Genomic DNA, 25,457 nt, shown 5'->3' with positions numbered 1-25,457 from the left:
ATCATGGTGGATGGAGGGAGACGCCTCTCTTTTTTGAGCTGGGCCATCCGCCCACCTTCTCCTGCTCTGAGACCTCCCCACGATGTGTCACCACCAGTCAACCTGTCTGGTTCTTAGATCTGCAAGCGTCCGATTCTCAGGCTGCTGCTCTGGCGACTTGCTAATCTACCTTCCCTGTGCCAAGTCAGCGTGTACCTCCTACTACAGTTTTATAGAGTAAGTCTGATTTCTACATACATTATACCATCTGATAACAGCTTTTTTGTGGGGTGGGGGACACGGGGCTTCCTTTCCAATGCTCACGTTTTTCATTTTCATCGTCTTACTGTGCTGGGTGGACCTTAATATAATTTGAATGAAAGCTGGGATAGAAGGCACCCTTGTATTTTTTTTTGGCTGCACCATGCAGCATGCAGGACCTTAGAACCCCGAGGAGGAATTGAACCCGTGCCCCTTGCAGTGGAGGCTTGGGAGACCAAACCACTGGACCACCAGGTAAGTCCCTTGTTCCTGATTTAAAAGAAATGTTCCCAATGTTCCATCATTACAAAAGATGTTTGCCCAAGGCTTTATGTTCTTTACTGATTGACAAAGCTCCCTTGCTAGGCTTTATTTTCTAAAAATCAAGATTATTAAATCAATTACCCTGTACCAACTGAATTCCTAGGGAACACCCACCTTGATCATAAGAGGTTATGTGTTTACAAGTGGCTGGATTCAGTCTGCTCCTGTTTCACTTGAGTTTCTACATCTGAGCTCGTGAGTAAGTGGAGCCTGCCCTGTCCTTTCCCCTCCTTGAACAGGTCTGTCTGGTTTGGGGGCTGAAGTGACGATGGGCTCCCAGAACCACCTGCTTCCGGGAAGACTTCTTTGTAAGTGTGATGAACTCTTGCATATGAAATCATCTGTGCCTGGTGTTAAATTTGTAAGACTATTTTAAATTACTATTTCACATTCTTTAATAGTAATAAGACTATCCAATTTTTGTATTTCTTTTTGGGTCAGTTTTGTTAAACTGTATCTTTCCAGGAATTTCCCATTTCAATCAGTTTTCAAATGTATGGTAAGAAAATGCTCACAGAATTTTTATCTTTTTAATCTGGACGCCATCTATAATCATGTCTCTTTTTTCCCTGGAAATACTGTTTAAGTCTTCATTCTTTTTTCCCTTAAACTAACAGTGCCCCGGGCTGCTCTATTCTATTAAGTCTTTCAATGAACCAGCTTCTAGGCTTTACCAACGCTCCACTGTGGGAGAAGGTCCGAGGTGCTCACCGCCCACACCACGGCCAGGAGGGGGCCCCTCACATCCTCCCCGGTCCTTGGGCTGTATGTTGTGCCCACTGTTCCCACAGTGGAAACAGCGTCAAGGACACAGCCTGGAGAGCATAAAAGCTGCTAAGACCACCTGGGCTGAACTAAGGCCTCTTGGTAAACTGTTAAGATTCTGCTGGGCAGGCGTGAGGTCTACTCATCCTGCGGCCCCCAAGACGGGCCTCCCGGAAGTCCCCTGCCAGCGCAGCCTGCCACCTCGCCATCTAGGGTGGCTGCCTCTTTCCTGGGTCTCTCCCTGCCCTCTGTGAACGGGGCTAGTTTCAGGTTTCACCCAGGAGCTCCCCAGGTGGTTGGACCAACACCTACAGGACCCAGTCTTTATTGCTTGGTATCTCAACAGCTGTGCTGCTATTTGGTATTTGCCCTCTGGGCAACCCACTGCCCCCACCCCCACCCCCGCGCCCCAAGGCACTGTCCCGGTGTCCTGCAAGCTCGGCAACAGCAACGTGCCAGAGGCCTGTCTTGTCTGTATCCCAGAGCCTCGTTGCTCTGTAGTAACAGGGCCCCCAAGCTACCCGCTCTGCCATATATCCCAAATATTTCAGAACTTCTCTTCAACTGTTTCACGAGTTATACAAAAATTTATCAGATTAACCTCTTTTGTTTATTCTGTGCTATCCCTTTATTACTCTTCTCCACAGCTACTGTCCTATGTACTCTATACACGGCCTTCCCCTCCTCAGGTGATTCCGGCATCCTCAGGATAGCACTTACAATCTAACCTCATTTACTAAGTGTTATTTACTGCAAAGTTAGAAGGGAAGAATACAAATAAGTTTGTATTTGATAGTTTTCTAAAAGAAATCTAGTAAGATATACCATCAGACTGCTTGGCAAGAGTAGGTAAGGCAGCAAACCAGAAATCTGTATCATTTCTAAATGTGCTGAGCATACTAGATCAACTTTTGATCAATTCAGAAATCACAGAATAATCTAAGTCTTCAATATAAAATGTTATTTACTCAGGAGACTCAAATGGTTTTCTGCTCCATCCTGAGATCAGGATGACCGTGGGAGAGGAGAGGAAGGTGAGGGAGACAGCTCAGTGCACAGAACAGAGGACGCTCCGCAGAACGACTACGGACACACCTACCAGAATTCTCGTCCGCTTGGGATGTACTGTCCACAACCTCTTGACCACCATCTGCAGCTATATATGCCCATGTATCGGTCTCGTCTCTCGTGTTTCTCCTTTCTGTAAGTAACGGCTTGTTGTCCTTGGTCTTGTGCTCTTCTGTGACTTTACAGTCTGGTGGTACCTCTTCTCTTTTCCGATTACTCTCAGGAAAATCATTTTTTTCTTCTGGAGTTAACTTAAATAAATCAAATGCACTTCTGATTTCCTTAAATGCTAGTGGAAAAAATAAATTGATAAATGAGTCACAAATTTCTGTTGTAATCAAAAGAAAATCTGGGTTAGTGTTAAAAAAAAAACAGATATTTTCCTAATTCTGACTCATATCTGCCTTGGTTAGAAAGTCTGGTCAGGTTGACAATCGCAGCCATGAGGTTCTTTCCCTTCATCTTTCTACTGGCTGCTCCATATTCAGAAAGGACGTCCGAAGGGAATGGTTATTCTTCTGGGGCTCTGACCCACTCCCAGTTCTGACAAAGGCCACTGCAGACAGCGAGCCTCAGAATAATCCTAGTCACACCACCAACTGTCCTTCTGCTGAGACAACTGCCTCCAGTTGTATCCCGAAGGTAACCTTGGATAAAAAGGACTTCTGGTGGAGAGTGGGAGGGGTGGAGGGGTGTCAGCACGCTGACTGTGGCCTGGCAACACTGCACCTGACGCCTGTGGAAATCCACTCGCTTTTAACTAAAGATATGAGAAAAACTCTATTATAAACTCTGGGTACATAGTGGATAGGTTTTTTTACTCAATTCTTTCATGTTAAATAGGGACATCTTCTCAGTAGCACTCTTAAGTCACTTCTCATTTATCTTCCTCAAGAACTGCACAGGCTTGTTTCCAATAGTTTAAACACCTGTGATAAACTACAGTTTGCTAAGAGTACAGGTTCTCCGGTTAATGACCAAAATGCTGTGGCCAGCGGAAAAGCATTATTAAATATGAGTGCAGTCCTTACCAACACAAATTGAACCTTTTTTTTTTTTCAATAAAAAAGCTCCAAAAAAGGCTCTCACTCGATAAAGATTTACTGTTTCCAAATCACAGTGAAAGGAACTTGAGTAATTTACCAATTTTGTTTTCTACTATGTGCCTTAAAGATACCTCACTAAAAACTAGTACCTGGGAACTTCCCTGGTGGTCCAGCGGTTAAGATTTCACGCTACCAACGCAAGGGGCCCGGGTCTGATCCCTGGTCAGCGAACTAGATCTCGCATGCTGCAACTAAGAGCCTGCATGCCACAACTAAAGAACCTGCGTGCTGCAACTAAGACCCAGTGCATCAAAAAAAAAAAAAAAAAAAAAAAGACATACTTAAAAAAAAAAAAAGGTATCTGACACCAGAGAATGACATATGCAGAAGGTAATACTGTATAGTGACAGTACTGAGGTTGATTGTTAGACATATTTAAACTCGCAGTATTAACTGGTGACATCCTAATTATTTATATAGAACATTGGTCCAATAACAAAAATACAGAACAGCCGCTAGAAATTTATCTCATTCAATGTTCAGAGATAAAAGGGTTAACCATTCTTTCCATTATTTTCTGCAGATAAGTCCTTTTTTCTCATATTTAAATCTGATGGCAACTGAATTCTGGCACTTTTCCAAGCTACTGTATGAAGAGGATGCTGAAGGCCATCACACCACAGCATACTGCAGCGTAAGGACTCTCACGTTCACCAATTCTGGCACACTTCCAGAGTATACCCAACAACCCAGCTTTATTTCTGTCCAGGAGGCTGGGTGCCAAGCATCAGATATAAGCAGAGGTACACATAACAGCAAGATTACGGTCAACAGACTCTGAAACTTGAAAATGGAAGACACAGTGAGGCCTGTGAGGCCACATCACCCTACCAGGCCTGGATCGGAAGCAGATAGGTTTCAGTTTCAGGGGTACTGAAAATCAGACTCCCTGGAGTGCCCTCATGAACTTAACGAATGAATAATCATTTAAGACTGAACATTCACAGTAAAAATGTACCTGAAACTGACAGATAAGATACTGGAGGAAGAAAAAGTTATTAACCAGTTCTAATCTTACAATATTTTGAATCTCCAATCACTCTCTGAAGACTAGATGCTTAAAGCTGTTACATCTCTGTGAACAGGTACAGTCTTTACACTACACTCACCTGCACACGACCCATCAAAGCCCCACTGCTCCTTCCCAGAGTCCCTCAGCTGGAGGCTTACTGCCAAGTCTAAACTGAGGCCTACAACCCAAACCCACTTTTAATATTACCTCAGTTACACACAGCTTTTGGGAGAAAACCCACAGGAAATCATCCATCTCTTAGAAATCACTGCCTCCACGAGAACATGTGTTCCAAGTACTTTCTGGTGTGTGAACTAAAATATCCAGTTTTATTCAAACACTGTAATGGTGAATGTCTTATAAAGTACTTGTTCCAGTACTAATATGCACTATGGATCCTTTTTTTAAAAATATTTATTTATTTATTTATTCACTATGGATTCTTAATTGAGCTATATGTTGATGTGATCAAATGTACATTCATTATATTTATACAAATGACACAGAGCTAAATATATAAATAAATATATTAAACAGTAGTTTACCTCAGCATCTACTGTAAAAGAGATACTTATTTACTTTTCTGTCATAACGAATCTCGTATCTCTCTAAAGATAATGTATTCCCAACCTGAAACTAAAACAACATTGTAAATTGACTATACTTCAATTAAAAAAATAAATAAATAAAAATAATATATTCTATCTCATACCCAAAAGGAAAAAGAACAAGGTGAACAGAAGGGGGGAGCTAATTATATTAATAATATAAATTATTATGCAATTAAGATAACTGGTAAACAAAAAGTAGCATAAAGTTCTAAATTCCCCAGTGAACATATTTTCTAGCTCTATGACCTTGCAGCTTAGAAAGGAGAGTCTGTCTTCACAATGAACTAGACTCCTTGTCTGAAAGACCCATGTAAATGACAAATGTCAGTATTCACACTCACTCTTTAATGCCTTGGGCTCTTTTCGGCCTTTTTCTTCCTTGTCCAAATCATGCTTTTTCGGGTATTTTTCTTTGGTTTCATTTTTTTTGGTCTCTTTCTCCTGAAAAAGACACATGTAAGACCCAAAACAAGATCAGACAGAGCTGACACTGATTCTGAAAACTGGAAAACAGGTTCCTGGCATCAGGCCCCCCTTTTGTGCACTGTGCACATGACCCCTGATGACTACATCTGCGCTGACATCAAATGCTTCCTCAGTCAAGTTTACCCCTCAACCCTGACAATTTACAAAATATCATATTCAAAACCCAACACCAAGTTTCCTCACTCTCTTTGAAGAATTTTTTATTATTAAAACTAAAACATGTAAAATTATTTTTATAATAGTGAGATAAGCTCTATTAAATATATCTTTGCAAGAATTTAAAGACTCAGAAGGTTAGCGCACTCTGTGCTATTATTTAAGGAAAAAGTGGTATATTCTTTTTTTTGGCCGCACCGCGTGGCATGTGGGATCTTAGTTCTTCAACCAGGAATCGAACCCACGCCCCCTGCACTGGAAGAGCGGAGTCTTAATCACTGGACGGCCAGGGAAGTCCCACAAGTGGTGTAGTCTTGAGAGAACAGGGGGAACATACGAGTAGGATGTGAAAAGCTAATAAAATAAGCTGAGGAAGCTACAAGCTTTACTTCACAATGCTACATAGTAGCTGAGTACCTCTAAAAACCCCTGACTATTGTTCACAAATTAGACCCCAGTTTTCTAGTTGCAGTCAGTCCAAAAGAAAGCAAGTCTGGAGACTGCTGAGGCGGTTCAAAAGCTGGACGATCAGCATTTATAACTGCCTCTCACTAGTCAGGCTTGCAGGGGAGCAGGATTTCCCTCCCCAAAATCTGTCTCTTGGGCGGATTACTTCTTTTAAGCTGGTTAGTTTCGAAGAAACAGCAGGCATGGGGAAAACTCTGAAAACCAAGTAGGAGCTGCCCTCCGGTGAGAAACATTTGCATCTGTAAGGGAAATCTCCATTTGTAAGGGTGTCTCCCAAGCCTCCAGAGACATCAGTGGAGCAGCAAGGACTTCCATCTGTGTGACGGCCCCGCCCTTGTCTACTGTGCTTTGCCTGGTCGCTGCCCCTAACTGCTTCCCCATCCTCAACATCCTCTTTGGTCTTTGGCTGAAGACGGTACATGAGGTGAGGGCTTCGTCCGTTTTGGCGAGTTACTCCGTTTTCCTGGGTCTCTTCAATGTGTACGCGTTATTAAACTTCTGTTTGATCTTCCCCCTGTTCATCTGTCTCATGTCTATTCAATTCTAGACCAGCCAGACAAACCTAAGAAGGGAGAGGAGAATTTCTTCCTCCTGATACATTATTACCTCCCTAATGGTAGAAAAGCTTCGTACACAGACACTCCTCAGAGATACTGCGGGTTCGATTCCAGACCCCTGCAAATAAGGCGAATATTGCACTAAAGTGAGTCACAATTTTTTTTGCCTTCCAGGGCATATAAAAGTTATGTTTTTACTATAGTATTAAGTGTGCAACAGCATTATGTCTAAAAAACCGTACATACCTTAATTAAAAAAATACTTTACTGCTAAAAAACGCTAGCCATCATCTGAGCTTTCAGCCTTTTTTGCGATAGCAACATCAAAGATCACCGATCACAAACACCGTGACACCTACAGTAATAACCTCCCCAGTGGTCCAGTGGTCAAGACTCCGCACTTCCACTGCAGGGGACCGGGGTTCGATCCCTAGTTGGGGAAGTTCCCCGTATGCCGCGCGGGGTGGCCAAAAAACAAAACAAAAGTTTATAACACTGCAAAAATGACCAAAATGTGGCACAGAGACACGAGGTGAGCAGATGTTGGGAAAACGGCGCCGATAAACTTGCTCGACGCAGAGTCCCCGCAGACCTCCAACCTGTAAAAAAGGCGCTATCTGTGAAGTGCAAGACAACGAGGTTGGTCTGCTGAGGCTCTACCGTCTCCTCTTCGTTATTCATGAAGCTTCTCGACCACTGAAGAGTGCTAGCTTGATCTCAACATCCGTGTGTTGTGTGAGATGCAAGCTACAGCCCTTCAATCAGATCGAGCCATCCCCTCCACCCTGCCCCAGCACTCACCTCCGCACTCACCTCCCCGGGGGAGTCTACGGGCCTGGAGCCTCTCTCCTCCACACTCGGTCTGGAGCTCTTCTGTACTGGGGTGGAGGCAGCCATTGGCTTATCTAACTCAGCGCTACTTCGGCCTTTGTCTGGATTCCTCTGCTTTTTCTGTGTATTTTTCTTCTCTAAGAGGCTCTTGTTTTCCAGCTTTTTGCTCTCTTTAAGTTCCTCTGTCCTTCTCAGTTTCTTTTTTTTCCTCTTTGCTCTGACATCATCCTCATCAGCGCTTATAGTGCCATCCTGCTGTTTATCTGAAACAGTATCTTGAATTGCCTCCGGCTCTGCTTTATCTTTTGCACCTTTAATTGGCTGCTTCTCGTTTCTGTTGTCAGAATGTAAATCTTCACTGTCTTCTTCCTGAAAAGGGGAATCACTAAGGACACTCAATTCGGACTCCACCTGAGATTCAACACATTTCTCTTTTTTTGTTTTTCTGTTTTCTTTGGAATCTTCTCTTTTTTTACTCTTTAAATCTCTTACTTCACCCTTTTTAACTTTCTTTAACTCCTTTGTTTCTTTTATATCATCTTTTTTGGGCTTTTTGGATTCCTTTAATTCTTCTTTGGCTTCCAAAATTCTTTTCTTTGTCCTTAAATCAAAAACCAAACTTTCAGGGGAGCTCTCCAGGTCAGGTTTGGGTTTATCTTTTAGTTTCCCAGTCTTTGCTTTTTTCTTTTTCAGATCATCTGGGCTTTTCTCTTCTTTTTGCCTGGGTTTTTTCTTTTTCTTCTTTGAAGAAGTGTCTTCTTTGGTCTCACTTTGTTGATCACTATCAGAGTTTGCCTCAAATATGTCATTATTTAAGGGCAGTCTCTATAAAGTATAAAAAAAGATTTAAATACTCATTAACATAGTAATTTAAAAGGTTTTGAACAGTAGTACTAATGAAATCTGGTAGGAATTTTTTTCTCCAAGCAGTTTCTCAACTCCTTAAAATTACTTACGTGAATTAACATTGTACAATATTACTTATATTTCTGATTTAACAAATAGGTCTTGGTGGTGACGAAAAGGGTAGGTTTAAGGAAACAGATAAACACAGAGGGACAGAAAATGTCAACTCTGCTGTAGGTCCCAACAGTCATATGTATGGTGGGTTGCACATGATTCCAACTTCAGAATTTCCAGAAACACCAAGGAAGTAATTTGTACAGACTTTCCTGGATGCCGAAATAGTGTTACAAACCCAAACGCAAAGATTTTTTTAAGACTTTGGATCCCAGAATATCTTTAAACTTGCTGTTACATTTCACAGTTTACATAAGAAATGAGCAAGACTGCAAAGAAATCTGACTTCCACACTTGGTTTGTGTAATACAGTAATCTGAAATATCTCCTCTGGAAAATATCTTTTCCTATTCTAAACAAACGAACAAAACCCCTTAAGAATAAAGTCTCTGTATAGATACAAAAACACTATGCAAAGCATTTTCAGTTCCCATTTCCCCAAATTCTCTTCTAAATGACTTGGGGAAGGAAAGGGAGAGAAAAGATAGGCGTATTTTTAGAAGTTAAAAGACCACCACCAAGGTTACTAAGGTAGCAGAATGTGGCATCGGGCAAAGCTTTCTGACTCCTCCTACAGCACTTCATAAAGACAGAGCAACTGGAGAGCAAAACAACCCCCCCAGACGACATCCATAACCCAATTAGGTGGCCAAGTATCCCAAGGAACCCCAAAATATAAGCTGGTAGGGACAAACTACTACCACAGTCCTAAGACCTCCGCAGCATGAATATCTCCACAAGAGCGAGCAAAGGCAGCAATGAAAATGGGAGAAACCACTGAGAAGTCTGGCAGGTGACCATGGTGGGAACAGCTGAAAGGGGAGGAGCCCCTGCCAGTGCAGGGCTGGTCCAGGCCCTGGGGATGCTCCCTGCCAGGATGGCCGGGACAAGGCCCACAGTGAGAAGCTGCAGAGACCAGATTCCAAATAAAGCAGGACAGGGAAATAGAAAGAAAGAAAACAGAAGATTCAGACGTAAGTGGTGGTGGCGGTGGCACAGTGAAACCACAGCCAGAAAAGCCCTCACGGAGTCTAAGGCTAGACTCTCCAACCCTCCGAAAAACAGTAAAGAAGGTTGCCCAGCAGCCATGAAGCTAAACAGATCATCTTGTTCTCCTCCTCTGCCTTCTAAAATTTCAGAAAAAGAAATTTCACATAAATATAAGCAACAGAAATTGATTAGGATAGAATATTTTACTAAACTGTTATAAGAAAAAACAGACTAAGGCAAAAAAAAAAAAAAAAAACAGCCTAAGGAATAGAGTAACTAACCTAAAAAGGACAACAGCGTGTCCGAAAGACACGCCCACTTTACAAAGAACCAAGAGGCCCCAGACATAGTCGCTCACTGTAAGCCCACCAAGACCTAATGCCTAACCTCTCCCGTGACTGGAATTTTCGACGCTTCAGTCTGGAATTTCCTGGTCAGGACTAGTGAGGTAACTTCCCTAGTAAGACCCCCAGTCTCCCCCTAAGGGAAGGTGACCCGGCCTGAAATCATCCACTCTTTTAACCTCCTTATCCCACCTCCTCTGCCAAAAACAACCTTCCCTTTTATACAGCTCCTGGGAGCAACCTTCTCTTTGTTAGACAGGATGCTGCCATGAATTGGCATGAATTTATCCATGAATTGGATAAAGCCAATTAGATCTTCAAATTGCCTCAGTTGAATTTTGGTTTCTACAAAACAGTGAAAATAAAAACTCTGAGGCATCAGGTAAAAAGACTAAGTCATTTATAAGAGAAAGAAACTCAGATTTGTCATTAGAGGGCAGTACTTCAAAGTGGGTATGGAGGCTATGGAGGGCAGGGAGAACAGGTCCCGATTAACAACAAACAAATAAACCTCCTTATCAAACTGATAACCACACAGAAGAAAAAAAGAATTAATCCAAGTAACTTCTGAACAATCAACACCCGAAGTGAATATACTGTAAGGACAAAAAGAACTGCCAACAAATTTGGAATTTTACAGTAGAATGGGCCGAGCAAAGCTGCTTTCTAATTAGTGTAGGACTCAGTAAATGAGCGCACATAAGTTGATGAGAACCAGAGTTCTCACGGAAGAAAGGAAGACAGGACCGCGGATGGTGAGAACGACAGGAGGATGAGGTGATGGACCGGAATTACTGTCGTTGTGACCTTGACTTAGAACAAGTACACGTGCATTTTTTCCCTTTATCTCTGTCTAAGGGGCCTGGAAATAATGATGTCCCAGTAGCAATAAGTGCATCTTGGTTTCTAAATTCTGTTCTCCTCTAAAAAGAATCAGGATTCCCTGAAAATAGGTGATATCAGGGCCAGAGCAGGAAAGTACATGCTACTGGGACACCTTGTGCCAGAGCAAAGACGTGCCCAAAACAGACAGGGACACAGCAAGAGGACACACGAGCTGGCCTAAAGGGCTCTCACAAGCCAATGTGGGACCATTTTAGCATTAATGTAAACAACAACAGTAATTAAATAAAAAGATTCCATGAGTGTGTACCAGTATTTAAAAAATTTAAGGGGGTGGGAGGAGCTGCTCTTTATAGGCTACAAAATGAAAAATATGGAATAACAGGATTACAAAAGTCATTATTTGAAGCCACCACAGTAATAACTAATTAAGGCAAGATTCTTCAAAATATTTTATGGAACAGATGAACTTATTTGCAAAGCAGAAATAGAGTTACAGATGTCGAGAACAAACTTATGGTTACCAAGGGGGGAAGTGGGGGGGTGGGATGAATTGGGAGATTGGGATTGACAATATACACACTGTTGATACTACGTACAAAATAAATAACTGAAGAGAACCTACTGTAGAGCAGAGGGAACTCTACTCAGTGCTCTGTGGTGACCTAAATGGGAAGGAAATCTAAAAAAGAGGGGATATATGTATACGTATAGCTGATTCACTTTGCTGCACAGCAGAAACTAACACAACATTGTAAAGCAGCTATACGCCAATACAAATTTTAAAAAAAAGAAAAAAAAGATTCTTCAAAGTATTTTAAAATCATGGATGAGAGGTTGTTGGGGGACAAGTGATTCTCACCATCTCAAAGATTACTTATAATCAGGTTGCTTACTATCAGGTTACTTATTATCAGATTACTTACTATTTTACAAGGGAAAAAGGTACCTTTAAAAGGGGAGGGGCTTCCCTGGTGGCGCAGTGGTTGAGAGTCAGCCTGCCGATGCAGGGGACACGGGTTCGTGCCCCGGTCCGGGAAGATCCCACATGCCATGGAGCGGCTGGGTCCGTGAGCCATGGCCACTGAGCCTGCACATCCAGAGCCTGTGCTCCGCAATGGGAGAGGCCAGAACAGTGAGAGGCCCACATACCGCAAAAAAATAAAAATAATAAAATAAATAAATAAATAAATAAATAAATAAATAAAATATATAAAAAAAAAATAAAAAAAAAAAATAAAAGGGGAGAAAAATGATGCACCTCACTTTATCACATAATTATAATTTAACATCAGCAATGAGATAACTGACACACGGCTCATCTCTCGATGTCACGTACCTTACCTACAGAATACACCGGCCAGAATATTTACACTAAATCTACAAATCATCTAATTCCAATTTTAAAAATACTATTTGTGATTTAACCTTAATTAGCATTCATCTAGTTCCAATGTGAAGAAGAACCTTCTATAAGACAACTGGCCTGGAGTCTTAAAAGGGGGGCAAAGGGCTCTGGAGTGCTCGAGACGAGAGGAAACCGAAGACGGGAGACTAGACGCATGCAGGACAGAGAGCGGTGAAGGACACCCCAGGACCTCCAGGAGACCCGCACGGTGTCACCAGGCCCCAGCTGTGTAGGGGACAACAGCACTACTGCGGTCATGCTGCTGAGGTGTCACCAGTCCTGATGCAGCAGAGGGTCTGTGTTGCTATGGTACACATGGTCAGGAAGGAACACAAAGGCCAAGTCTGAAACTCGCTCAAGGCTCACCTGAAAGCTACCCCTTTGGTTTAAGCAAGTTCTGTAAGAGAGACTTCTCTACCTTCTCAAACTTCCCTCAATCCTGAAGAGTTTACAACTGACTTCCACCTTCTTGAAAACCATTTTCCTAAAGACTAGTGTTGACCTCCTTGTTTCCAAGCAGAATAGCCTGATTTTACTTAAATTTTCTGCATTGGTAAAAGGGAAAAGGGGGCGAAAAGAGGAAGAATAAACGAAGCTTGCTAGGTGCATGACTAATATTACTTCAAAAAATTTTAAACAACAATTCTAAAACTGAATTATTTTTTCAAAATACTTACAATCAATCAGATTCTTGGTTGGAACACAGTAATAAGAAACACTATCCTGCACACTACATGAACTCCCCACTCTACATTTTCAGCCCTGATCTCCCTCCTTCAACTCAGACCCACGTTGCCAATGCGAGACTGGCCATCTTCACTTGGATGACAAGTAACTAACTAAAATCTCATGTGTTCAAAACTGGAACTGTTCCCTGAATAACACCATCACTTACCTAGGTTCCCAAGCCAGTAACCTGAGACGTCTTTGACACCGCTTCTTCCTTCATCAGCTCAGTCACCGATCCTATGTGCATCAATTCTCCAACCTCCCCACCTCAATTCAGCCCCTCACCTCTCCCCGCCAGCAGTCTCTCCCCACTCCAGAGTCAGGTCAGGACCACAGGGTCTCAGAATCACCTTCTCAGTGATGTTAGTAATAAAGGCAGAAGGAATGTCAGAATCAGAAAATCACTATTTTCCAACCTGCAATGAAATAATAGTTCTATGCAACAATCATCAATGGCTCCTAAAACCTACATATGAAATGTGAGTTTTCTAATGGTGGATCAGACTGAAAACACCTAATCTCAACGGTCCTGTTAACCTCACTGGAAAGGAGTCAGCTAGACAAGATGGGCCTTCTGATGTGTTATAGCACCACTCATGACCATCCCTGCAAAATAAATAAATAAACCAATAAACTTGAGAGCAATCCTGCTTCTATATCTAGCTACCAGTTCACAAGAACATAGGACAGAGCAACATGTTATAAGCTCTCATGTGCTCATCCAAACCCAGAATATGGGAAATTCTACAGAAAAACAATGTGGTCTCTTCATCAAGTAAACATGATGGGGAAAAATGGGGGAAGGTTAGAGGAAGAAGCTGTTATAGATTAGAAATGATTTAGAGATTATCGATGATATACAATATGCAGACCTTTTTCAAATCCCAGTTCAATCAAATCAACAAAGACATGTTTTGTTTTGTTTCTTTGAGACAGCTGGGGGAAACACGTTATTAGATAATAGAAGATATTAAGAAACAAGTGTAAACTTTTTTGGTACGATAATGGTATAGTGGTTATGTTTTCACAATGTCTGTAATTTAATAAAGTTTTGCAGGGTAGAGTGATATGACATCTGGAGTACTAAAGTATTTGCCTTAAAATACTCCAGCAAGTAAAAGGGGAGAGTGGGAGCTGCAGACAGGAAGAATGGCGAAGTCCTGATAGTGCCTGGAACTGGGTGATGAATTCTCAAGTCTCACGATATAGCCTTCTGCATTTTTTTTTTTTTTCGCGGTACGCGGGCCTCTCACTGTTATGGCCTCTCCCGTTGCGGAGCACAGGCTCCGGACGCGCAGGCTCAGCGGCCATGGCCCACGGGCCTAGCCGCTCCACGGCATGTGGGATCTTCCCGGACCGGGGCACGAACCCGCGTCCCCTGCATCGGCAGGTGGACTCTCAACCACTGTGCCACCAGGGAAGCCCGCCTTCTGCATTTTTATATGTCCAAATTTTCCTAATAAAATTTTTCAAAAAAGTAAGTTCCTAAAACATAAATCTCATCACACGACTGCCCTCGAAACTTCTGCAGGCCCTTCTACTGCCCAAATGGTTGAGTTTAAATCCAGGTGCATATAAATTTCTTCCCAATTTCTGCCCCAGTGTCACTCCTGCTCCTTTCCAAGTGAAAGCTCTGGCACTTCTCACCATTACCCCAAAATCTGTGCTTTTGCAAAACTCTACATCTTTGTACCTGCCTCCCCTCCTAGGACCCTTGAATTTCTCATCTCTTAGGGCTTCGGCCAAATAACGAATCTTCTGTAATGCACCTTGGATGCTTATCCTCTGACTTTCCACAGCGGCCTCACAGCTGCCCGAGATCGTGTCTCACTCCGTGTTTCAGGTTCCGTCCACCTGGCCCTCCCCTTCACGTACTGTGAGCGCCTTGAAGGCAGAGGCGCATCTTATTTTTCTTCCTCCTAATGACTGATATATGAGAACTGGATTTTTGGAATGGATGAACATGAAATAATTAGCAAACAAGAGGCTGGAGTTATCCCTTTCATCAGGTAAAACAACTTTAAAAAGTCTACAATTCCAAAGACTCTTGCCTGTACAAACAGAAAGACCCCCGGGGTACCCCCACCCCCGAACTCCACAGCTGGGACCCCACAGCGCGAGGGCAGCCTCATCTCGGCGCAGCTACTCGGTGCCTCCCTGTCGTCTCACCTGGTCCTGGCCACCAGCCAGGCTGCTGGCCCCATGTGGTGGCTGCTGGGTCACCTGTCGGCTGCTGCCCAGCACAGCTGATCTACAAGGCCGCATCAGCTTCTGGTGCACAGCGAAGCGACTCAGTTACACCTCCACACTTATGTCCTTTTCCATGATGGTTTATTACGGGTACGCAGACAGTTTCCTGGGCTCTACAGTAGGACCTTGTTGTTTATCCACTCTATAGATAATAGTTTGTATCTGCTAACCCCAAACTCCTAATTTATCCCTCCCCCACCCCCTTTCCCCTTTGGTAACCATCAGTTTGTTTTCTATGTCTGTGAGTCTGTTTCTGTTTCGCAAATAAGTTCATTTGTGTCATATTTTAGGTTCCACATATAAGTGATGTCTTATGGTATTTGTCTGTCTGACTTACTTTGCTTAGTATGATAATCTCTAGGTCCATCCATGCTGCTGCAAACGGCATTATTTCATTCTTTTTGATGACTAAGTAATATTCCACGGTATATGGGTACCACATCTTCTGTGTCCATTCACCTGTCCATGGACACTTAGGTTGCTTCATGTCTTGGCTATTGTGAATAGAGCTGCTACCTACCCTAATTCCTCAGTCAGCTGGGAAGAGCTCCAACGCTGGCTCCTTAGCACATAACTCTGAAACAAGACTTTTCCTCTGGTCATTAGACTACTCCCAAGATAGTTACAACCTGTATGTTTTAAATAAATGGGTTGATGCAAATAAATAATATAGCACTTTGGCTTTAGGCTTCAAAATACTCTGTGTGAAATTATTATTTAGCATGTATCAAATGAATCAGTAGGTTAGTTGCACCAGGGTAATCCAGCCCTGTAGTAACTGGCCAGATTCAGTGAAGTCAGGACATAAAAAATAGCTACCATGTGATGAACAGTTGTTTGCCATCAAACAACAGGTATTAGATGATACAAAGGAATTAGTGTTAACTTTTAAAATAACTAAAAAATAGTCAAACAAAATTAAAACCACACATATCACAAGTCAGAGCACTTTCAGTATACTAGTAATCTGTCTTCTTACTCATTTTAATAGTTTCACACATAGAATAAACGTATTATTTATTATCCAAATTAGGACAACTCTGAAAATGAACAGGACTCTGATCACAACCACACCAAGTCAACAGGCTTCTAAGCTGGGCTGACCCGAGCAGGTCAGGGCAGTCACCCTACTCCACCTGGTCAACGCCCAGTCTACAGGAATGGTAATCAATGCTGTACATGAGGTGTGATGACAAAACAACTGAACAAGGCACACACACCCCAGCATCACCCCCTCTACCCAACCACCTGTGGAAACCATGAGCTTTTCAATAGTGCAACCACTGCTCAAATAACTTTTGGAAGTTCACCCCTGCACTTTTAGAACCATCACCACACTTTTCTTGGGTACGAAGAGAAGGCGTTACTAGAAATTTTCCTGCGTGACATATAGGTTCTTATGAGGACAATTCCAAAATAAATAATTTAAAACCATTTTGGGCCATGGAACTATTGGAATAAATGTTTACTTCATAAAACGTACACTCAAAAATAAAGCTTATTTGGGTGCACAAATTCTAATTCATTTTACATTAAAAGAGTACATATATTTATTATTTTATAGGCAGTATTTCAAAAAGCAAAAAAAAATCTATCCTCAAATTTTAAAATAAAGGCAAAACTATCTCCTAGCTGAGTAGCAGGGACCCAAATGATTATTAAAAAACACAGTTGTGGGCTTCCCTGGTGGCGCAGTGGTTGAGAGTCCGCCTGCCGATGCAGGGGACATGGGTTCGTGCCCCGGTCCGGGAAGATCCCACATGCTGTGGAGCGGCTAGGCCCGTGAGCCATGCTGCCGAGCCTGCGCGTCTGGAGCCTGTGCTCCGCAACGGGAGAGGCCACAGCAGTGAGAGGCCCGCGTACCGCAAAACAAAAAACAAAAAAAACCACAGTTGTTTGCTGGTTAGAATATGTATTGATAAAAAATTATTTTAAAAGAAAGGCAGGGGCTTCCCTGGTGGCGCAGTGGTTAAGAATCCACCTTCCAGTGCAGGGGACACGGGTTTGAGCCCTGGTCTGGGAAGAACCCATATGCCACAGAGCAACTAAGCCCGTGCGCCACAACTACTGAGCCTGCACTCTAGAGCCCGCGTGCCACAACTACTGAAGCCTGCACATCTAGAGCCCATGTTCTGCAATAAGAGAAGACACCACAATGAGAAGCCCATGCACCACAACGAAGAGTAGCCTCTGCTCACCACAACTACAGAAAGTCTGCAAGCAGCAACAAAGACCCAACACAGCCAAAAATAAAGTAAAATAAATAAATTTTAAAAAAAAGAAAGGCAGAAGGCAAAATCCTTTTATATGGTACTACTCTTAAAAGTAAGATCATACATGGACAACTTGTAAGGCCCCTCAAGAACAAAAGATAGATATGATCTATCTTCATAAAACTGTGACCATTTAAGGGTCTGGCCCATTTAAGACGCTCTGTATTTACTTGGGGAAGAAAAAAAAAGAGCTATCCCTAATAAAAGAACCAAAAATGTAAAAACAATAAAATGTTGCCATGACAGGCCAGTAGAGGTTCTTCTGTGTCATGTAACATCAATCATCAAAGCTCAAGCAGACCAGCAGCTGCCTTGTCTGTAGATTTTCAGTCCACTAAAAATGAAGGTCTGGAGTGTTTCACACAAATCAATGTTAAACAGCACCTCATTTTTTCTTTTTAGCTTCAAATACCGGATGGTCAGCAAAAAGGTAAAAAGGTATCCGAATGCTAAATGACAAAAAGTATTTTAATGAACAAATACCATTTCTGCATCATGTATATTTTCTGGTGAAGAGTATCAACAATCACTTTTTGGGGTATTTTAGAAACCATTTCTAACTTCTGTGATGCTTACTAAGTCCTAAGGAAGCAGTGCTCCCAGATTTAAGGAGATAAACTGATGAAGATTTAAGGAGATAAACTGATGAATCAAATAGTCTTAAATACTGCTGTAGTAAAACCTCTCCACAAGACAAAGATTTTGGTGACTGGGAAATATCACAGTTTTCATAGGTAGCAAGTGTTTGTTTCTTGCATGAACAGAATGATGACGAGATGAATGAAGCATTTTCTCCTACTGGCTCTCTACTTCTATACCTACAGTGAAAGAATCGCAAGAACTTATAAACAGCAAAACTATTCTGCTAAAGTGGGAAAAGGTCAGCGACCAGTGCATTTTTGCCATATGCCTGTCCACTGACACTACTCAATGATTAGGTCAAAAAGTCATAGCAATATAAATACTGGAATACTTTATAAAAGACAGAATTCAGGAGAAAGTTCACCTGACGTAAGACATAGAGGTTTCAGTCTTATAAAAAAGTCAAAATGTTATTAGTGCCTAGAATTTTAAGTTACTTACAAAATAGTAAGGATAGCTTAGAAAAAGACACTTCCAAGTGGAAAAGTGTCTTCCTAAAACTAGGACAAGGATTGAGAATAAGTCTCAGGGACTTCCCTGGTGGTCTAGTGGTTGAGAATCCGCCTTCCAATGCAGGGGAAATGGGTTCGATCCCTGATCGGTGAACTAAGATCCCACAGGCCACAGGACAACTAAGCCCACTCGCCGCAACTATTGAGCCTGTGCGCCACAACTAGAGAGAAGCCCATGCGCCACAACGAAAGATCCCGCATGCCACAATGAAGATCCAGTGAGCTGCAACTAAGACCAGACACAGCCAAATAAATAAAAAAATTAAAAAAAATAGAATAAGCCTCAAACAGACCAGTCGATCAGGAATCATTCTCATTCAGACTGTCATCAATAATTTTAAATCAAGAGAGTTGCAAGTTGGGTTTAACCAGAGCCTTGGTAAAGTGAAAGGGCCAATAAAGCCAGTATTCTATAAGTCAAGACTTCTTGGGAGAAGTTTCAGCAAACTTATCTCACTAATAAAAGCAGGAAAGTTAGAAATAAATTTAAGAAGATTTCAATCAAAATGTCTAAATTTTTAGAGTAATATGAACCAATCACTTAGTAAGACAGGTGCATTTCTGTTTGTATAGTGTTTTTAGTGAAAGAAATAGGGAAGGAGGGAGTAGGCACCCATTCTAGAAAAGTGAAGTATAACTGTAGCAAAAAACTAAAGAAAACATTCTCTAATCTGAACTCATCTTGTAAAGGATTTCCTTTACAAAAATTTTAAAAGTACTGAAGGTTTTGCTTAGTAATTTAAAAACTGTATTTATTAAAGACCCTGCCACTACAGCATACAATTAAAAAACTGGTAATTCCACTCCTCTAAATGGATTTCAAACTACAGCCCAAACCAAAAGAAAACCTACCATAGTGGTTAAGAGTGTGGCTGCCTGTCTCTGTCACTACTAACGGGTGAATCTGGGCTGGCACTGAACTTACCTAAGCCTCCGTTTTCTCATCTTAATCCATGAAAGTGCTGGCCCAGCATTTGGCACAGACAGAGGACACATGCTGGGTGAGCAGAAGCTGCCTCTATCACCGCTATTATTGTTAACAACTGCTACACACCGTCAAGTCCCAATACTGTTTTTGTCATTTAAAAAATACTAAGTATGTAGTTGAAACTCAAACTGCAGGGAAAGAAGGGATCAATATTCAGCCCTTAAAAAATAACTTCAACAACGAAGACTCTTTACCGTGAGCAATTTTCACTATATAGTTCTAAGTTCAAGAACCTCTGTCAGTATTCTAAAAAATGATAATTATTTCTAATGAAAAAGAAAACTAAAAGCAAAAGCAGTAAGTTGAATTAGAGTCAGTTCAATTTATAAATAGAAGCTATAAATGAAACTTACAAAGAAAAGTAAAACGGGAAATTCTTCGAAGATTCATAAATAAAGCCAATTCAATAATGTGTGGAATATGAGAATCAAGGATAAAACAATGGACAAATCCAGAGAAGGAAACTCTTAAACCAAGTTTGTGCATTAGTTTTAATGTTATCCCACTTTAGACCACCATCAAGTCTTTTTTCAAACTGCTGATGATAGAAGTTTAACTCATCTGAGCTCCTCTGAATTCTTTATCCTTCCTTACCACCAACAAGAGCTACTAAAAAACCATAAAGTGGTTAAAAATTGAAGTGGAAATAGAAAAGAAAAAACAAAAGACCCGGAGATAATCAGACCTGTGAATAATCTGAAACGGATTAAAATTTATAGCTTTATAAAGTGATCTAAGAATTGTTTGAATTAGCAGAAAAGTCAGACTTAGAAATATGTTAATAATGCTGATTAAATATAAGAGTTGTGTGCTGCACCTGTAATAGTAACATAAATTTTCCTCAGGTATACAAAAACATGATGAATAGCATAAAAAATATTCCTCAGGTATACAAAAACAGGATGCTCACATCATGCACGAACAAGTAAAGTTTCAACACATCTCTTTTCTCCCCACTATCATCTTACTCTTAACTTAAAGGAAAATAACAACATGTCCAAACTATACCTGTTTCTCACCTGCAATCACAGCTTGGCTACAGAAAAAAGAGCCTGGCAAAAATCAATGAAAGCATTCTATGAGAATCAATTGGCTATATAGAACTTACAATAGGAATGTTGTATATTTTATTATTATTTGTAAATTCCTTACTATACATTCTGTGTATTATTAAAATTTATAATAAACTTATTATACTAAAAAAAACCCACTATGAGATAAAATATAATACCTGGACATCTTTCTTCACTGGTTTAGCTTTGTTATCCGCAACTTTCTTCCTAAATTCAAGAAGAACTTCTTTACAGTCCTCAAGGTGAACCTCAGGCTCCCAGGTATCATCATCTGATGTGTATCCTTTCCATCGAACTTTATAAACGATCTTGCCCTGTTATATAAATTAAAAACAGGCAAATAAAGGATATTAGACTTGATTATAGTTCCAAAGCCATACAGTTGCTGAGAATACATGAACCAACTTGAAATGGAGATTAAAATCATGATAAAGACTGTTCATCTCCTGAGATCATTTGTGAATTCCTTAAAATACATAATGAAAGTCCATCCGATCTAAGTACAGCTGTAGTTTCTCCCTCTGAGGGCAACTGCTTACTATAGTGGAATAATAAAACATCAGTCATATTTTAATGTCCCCTCCTACTGTGAATCAGCCTAAAAGCCTCTCTTAAAATGTTCTCTGCAAGACATGAGAAGCTGGTAATTGTAACAGTTTCTGGGGAGAAGGAAGGAAGGAAGGAGAGTCAATCTTCAATCTATTTTGCATGTATTACTTTTCACTTAATAACTAATTTTTAAATTAAATGACCACAATAAAACAAATGTAAAAAAAAAGTTCATTTCCTGAAGCAAGTAGCAAAAACAAAAACAAGAACAGTATCACACCAAAAGCAAAAGCAACAAAAGCAAAAGCAAACAACTCATACTACATCATACTAAAAAGCTTCTACAGAGCAAAGGAAACCATTAATAAAATGAAAAGGCAACCTACTGAATGGGAAGATATTTGCAAATCATATATCTGATAGTCAATATCCAGAATACATAAAAAACTGATACAAGTAAAAAGCAAAAAACAATCTGATTAAAAAATGGGCAGAAGAACTGAACAGTTTTCCAAAGAAGACATACAGGTGGCCAAGAGACAGCTAAAAAGATGTTCAACATCACTAATTATCAGAGGAATGCAAATCAAAACCACAATGAGGGACTTCCGGGGAAGATGGCGGAAGAGTAAGACGCAGAGATCACCTTCCTCCCCACAGATACACCAGAAATACAGCTACACGTGGAACAACTCCTACAGAACACCTACTGAACGCTGGCAGAAGACCTCAGACCTCCCAAAAGGCAAGAAACTCCCCACGTACCTGGGTAGGGCAAAGCGGAGAGATTCCCACACAGAGGATCGGTGCCGACCAGCACTCACCAGCCTGAGAGACTTGTCTGCTCGCCCGCCGGGGCAGGCGGCGCTGGGAGCTGAGGCGCGGGCTTCAGTCAGAGCGCGCTGGCGGCATGAACACAGCCTGAAGGGAGTTAGTGCGCCACGGCTGGCCGGGAGGGAGTCCGGGGAAAAGTCTGGAGCTGCCGAAGAGGCAAGAGACTTTTCCTTCCCTTTTTGTTTCCTGGTGCGTGAGGAGAGGGGATTCAGAGCGCTGCTTAAAGGAGCTCCAGAGACGGGCGCGAGGCGCGGCTGAAAGCACGGACCCCAGAGACGGGCGTGGGACGCTGGGGCTGCTGCCGCCGCCACGAGGCCTGTGTGCGAGCGCAGGTCACTGTCCACGCCCCCCTTCTGGGGAGCCTGTGCAGCCCGTCACTGCCGGGGTCCCGGGATCCAGGGACGGCTTCCCTGGGAGAACATGCACGGCATGCCTCGGGCTGGTGTAACGGCACGCCGGGCAACGTCAAGCCGGCCTCCGCCTCCGCACGCTCGCCCCGCCTCCATGCCCCTCCCCCCGCCCCGGCCTGAGTGAGCCAGGGTCCCCGAAGCGGCTGCTCCTTTAACCCTATCCTGTCTGAGCGAAGAACAGACGCCATCCAGCGACCTACATGGAGAGGCGGGGCCAAATCCAAAGCTGAGACCCGGGAGCTGTGAGAACAAAGAAGAGAAAGGGAAATCTCTCCCAGCAGCCTCAGAAGCAGCGGATTAAAGCTCCACAATCAACTTGATGTACCCTGCATCTGTGGAATACATGAATAGACAACGAATCATCCCAAATTGAGGAGCCAGGAGTCAGTGCTGTGCCTCTGAGGTGGGAGAGCCAACTTCAGGACACTGGTCCACAAGAGACCTCTCAGCTCCACATAATATCAAACAGCGAAAATCTTCCAGAGATCTCCATCTCAACACCAGCACCCAGCTTCACTCAACGAACAGCAAGCTACAGTGCTGGACACCCTATGCCAAACAACTAGCAAGACAGGAACACAATGCCAACCATTAGCAGAGAGGCTGCCTAAAATCATAAAAAGTCCACAGACACCCCAAAACACACCACCAGACGTGGACCCGCCCACCAGAAAGACAAGATCCAGCCTCATCCACCAGAACACAGGCACTAGTCCCCTCCACCAGGAAGCCTACACAACCCACTGAATCAACCTTAGCCACTGGGGACAGACACCTAAAACAACGGGAACTACGAACCTGCAGCCTGCAAAAAGGAGACGCCAAACACAGTAAGATAAGCAAAATGAGAAGACAGAAAAACACACAGCAGGAGAAGGAGCAAGATAAAAACCCACCAGACCTAACAAATGAAGGGGAAATAGGCAGTCTACCTGAAAAAGAATTCAGAATAATGATAGTAAAGATGATCCAAAATCTTGGAAATAGAATAGACAAAATGCAAGAAACAGTTAACAAGGACCTAGAAGAACTAAAGATGAATCAAGCAACGATTAAAAACACAATAAATGAAATGAAAAATACTCTAGATGGGATCAATAGCAGAATAACTGAGGCAGAAGAACAGATAAGTGACGTGGAAGATAAAATAGTGGAAATAACTGCTGCAGAGCAGAAGAAAGAAAAAAGAATGAAAAGAACTGAGGACAGTCTCAGAGACCTCTGGGACAACATAAAACGCACCAACATTCGAATTATAGGGGTTCCAGAAGAAGAAGAAAAAAAGAAAGGGACTGAGAAAATATTTGAAAAGATTATAGTTGAAAACTTCCTTAATATGGGAAAGGAAATAGTCAAGTCCAGGAGGCACAGAGAGTCCCATACAGGATAAATCCAAGGAGAAATACGCCAAGACACGTATTAATCACACTGTCAAAAATTAAATACAAAGAAAACACATTAAAAGCAGCAAGGGAAAAACAACAAATAACACACAAGGGAATCCCCATAAGGTTAACAGCTGATCTTTCAGCAGAAACTCTGCAAGCCAGAAGGGACTGGCAGGACATATTTAAAGTGATGAAGGAGAAAAACCTGCAACCAAGATTACTCTACCCAGCAAGGATCTCATTCAGATTTGATGGAGAAATTAAAACGTTTACAGACAAGCAAAAGCTGAGAGAGTTCAGCACCACCAAACCAGCTTTACAACAAATGCTAAAGGAACTTCTCTAGGCAAGAAACACAACAGAAGGAAAAGACCTACAATAATGAACCCAAAACAATTAAGAAAATGGGAATAGGAACATACATATCGATAATTACCTTAAATGTAAATGGACTAAATGCTCCCACCAAAAGACACAGATTGGCTGAATGGATACAAAAACAAGACCCATATATATGCTGTCTACAAGAGACCCACTTCAGACCTAGACACCCATACAGACTGAAAGTAAGGGGATGGAAAAAGATATTCCATGCAAATGGAAACCAAAAGAAAGCTGGAGTAGCAATTCTCATATCAGACAAAACAGACTTTAAAATAAAGACTACTAGAAGAGACAAAGAAGGACACTACATAATGATCAAGGGATCGATCCAAGAAGAAGATATAACAATTGTAAATATTTATGCACCCAACATAGGAGCACCTCAATACATAAGGCAAATACTAACAGCCATAAAAGGGGAAATCGACAGTAACACATTCATAGTAGGGGACTTTAACACCCCACTTTCACCAATGGACAGATCATCCAAAATGAAAATAAATAAGGAAACACAAGCTTTAAATGATACATTAAACGAGATGGACTTAGTTGATATTTATAGGACATTCCATCCAAAAACAACAGAATACACAATTTTCTCAAGTGCTCATGGAACATTCTCCAGGATAGATCATATCTTGGGTCACAAAGCAAGCCTTGGTAAATTTAAGAAAACTGAAATTGCATCAAGTATCTTTTCCGACCACAATGCTATGAGACTAGATATCAGTTACAGGAAAAGATCTGTAAAAAATACAAACACATGGAGGCTAAACAATACACTACTTAATAACGAAGTGATCACTGAAGAAATCAAAGAGGAAATTAAAAAATACCTAGAAACAAATGACAATGGAGACATGACGACCCAGAACCTATGGGATGCAGCAAAAGCAGTTCTAAGAGGGAAGTTTATAGCAATACAATCCCACCTTAAGAAACAGGAAACATCTCGAATAAACAACCTAACCTTGCACCTAAAGCAATTAGAGAAAGAAGAACAAAAACACCCCAAAGTTAGCAGAAGGAAAGAAAGAATAAACATCAGATCAGAAATAAATGAAAAAGAAATGAAGGAAACGATAGCAAAGATCAATAAAACTAAAAGCTGGTTCTTTGAGAAGATAAACATAATTGATAAACCATTAGCCAGACTCATCCAGAAAAAAAGGGAGAAGACTCAAATCAATAGAATT

The 25,457-nt window shown here is 41.7% G+C and overlaps 3 protein-coding genes across 8 annotated transcripts in view; 1 reads left to right on the top strand and 2 right to left on the bottom strand.

Annotated features, from left to right (window-relative positions):
• Positions 1-5,064, top strand: part of PSPC1 (paraspeckle component 1) — a 113,423-nt gene extending 108,359 nt beyond the window's left edge. Inside the window, exons 11-14 of one of the 3 annotated variants that reach the window (XR_014013628.1) lie at positions 118-216; positions 417-763; positions 2,339-2,532; positions 4,027-5,064. The gene's annotated coding sequence lies outside the window, so the exon portion shown is untranslated. Of the gene's footprint in view, positions 1-117; positions 217-416; positions 764-803; positions 873-2,301; positions 2,533-4,026 lie in introns of all 3 variants that reach the window. The other 2 variants (XR_014013629.1, XR_014013627.1) reach the window with 2 other exon arrangements.
• MPHOSPH8 (M-phase phosphoprotein 8) overlaps positions 1-25,457 on the bottom strand; it is a 58,377-nt gene that overhangs the window by 17,780 nt on the left and 15,140 nt on the right. For 2 of the 4 annotated variants that reach the window (XM_081214943.1, XM_081214941.1), the window contains exons 2-5: positions 20,855-21,010; positions 7,595-8,449; positions 5,468-5,567; positions 2,429-2,686 (exon numbers count right to left, since the gene is read on the bottom strand). In XM_081214943.1, the coding sequence (XP_081071069.1) occupies positions 2,429-2,686; positions 5,468-5,567; positions 7,595-8,449; positions 20,855-21,010 (1,369 nt within the window). The remainder of the gene's footprint in view (positions 1-2,428; positions 2,687-5,467; positions 5,568-7,594; positions 8,450-20,854; positions 21,011-25,457) is intronic. The other 2 variants (XM_081214944.1, XM_081214942.1) reach the window with 1 other exon arrangement.
• Positions 4,087-4,627, bottom strand: LOC308604868 (protein kish-A-like; the record flags this gene model as incomplete). Its single annotated transcript, XM_081214437.1, is given in 5 exon segments — positions 4,087-4,230; positions 4,234-4,253; positions 4,256-4,312; positions 4,473-4,482; positions 4,613-4,627. Coding segments are annotated over 5 exon segments (246 nt in total).

The sequence above is a fragment of the Mesoplodon bidens genome (assembly GCF_964165515.1).
Source record: "Mesoplodon bidens genome assembly, chromosome: 17".
Taxonomy (NCBI): Eukaryota; Metazoa; Chordata; class Mammalia; order Artiodactyla; family Ziphiidae; genus Mesoplodon; species Mesoplodon bidens.
The sequence above is the reverse complement of the archived record's forward strand: the minus strand, read 5'-3'. Positions and strand labels throughout refer to the sequence as shown.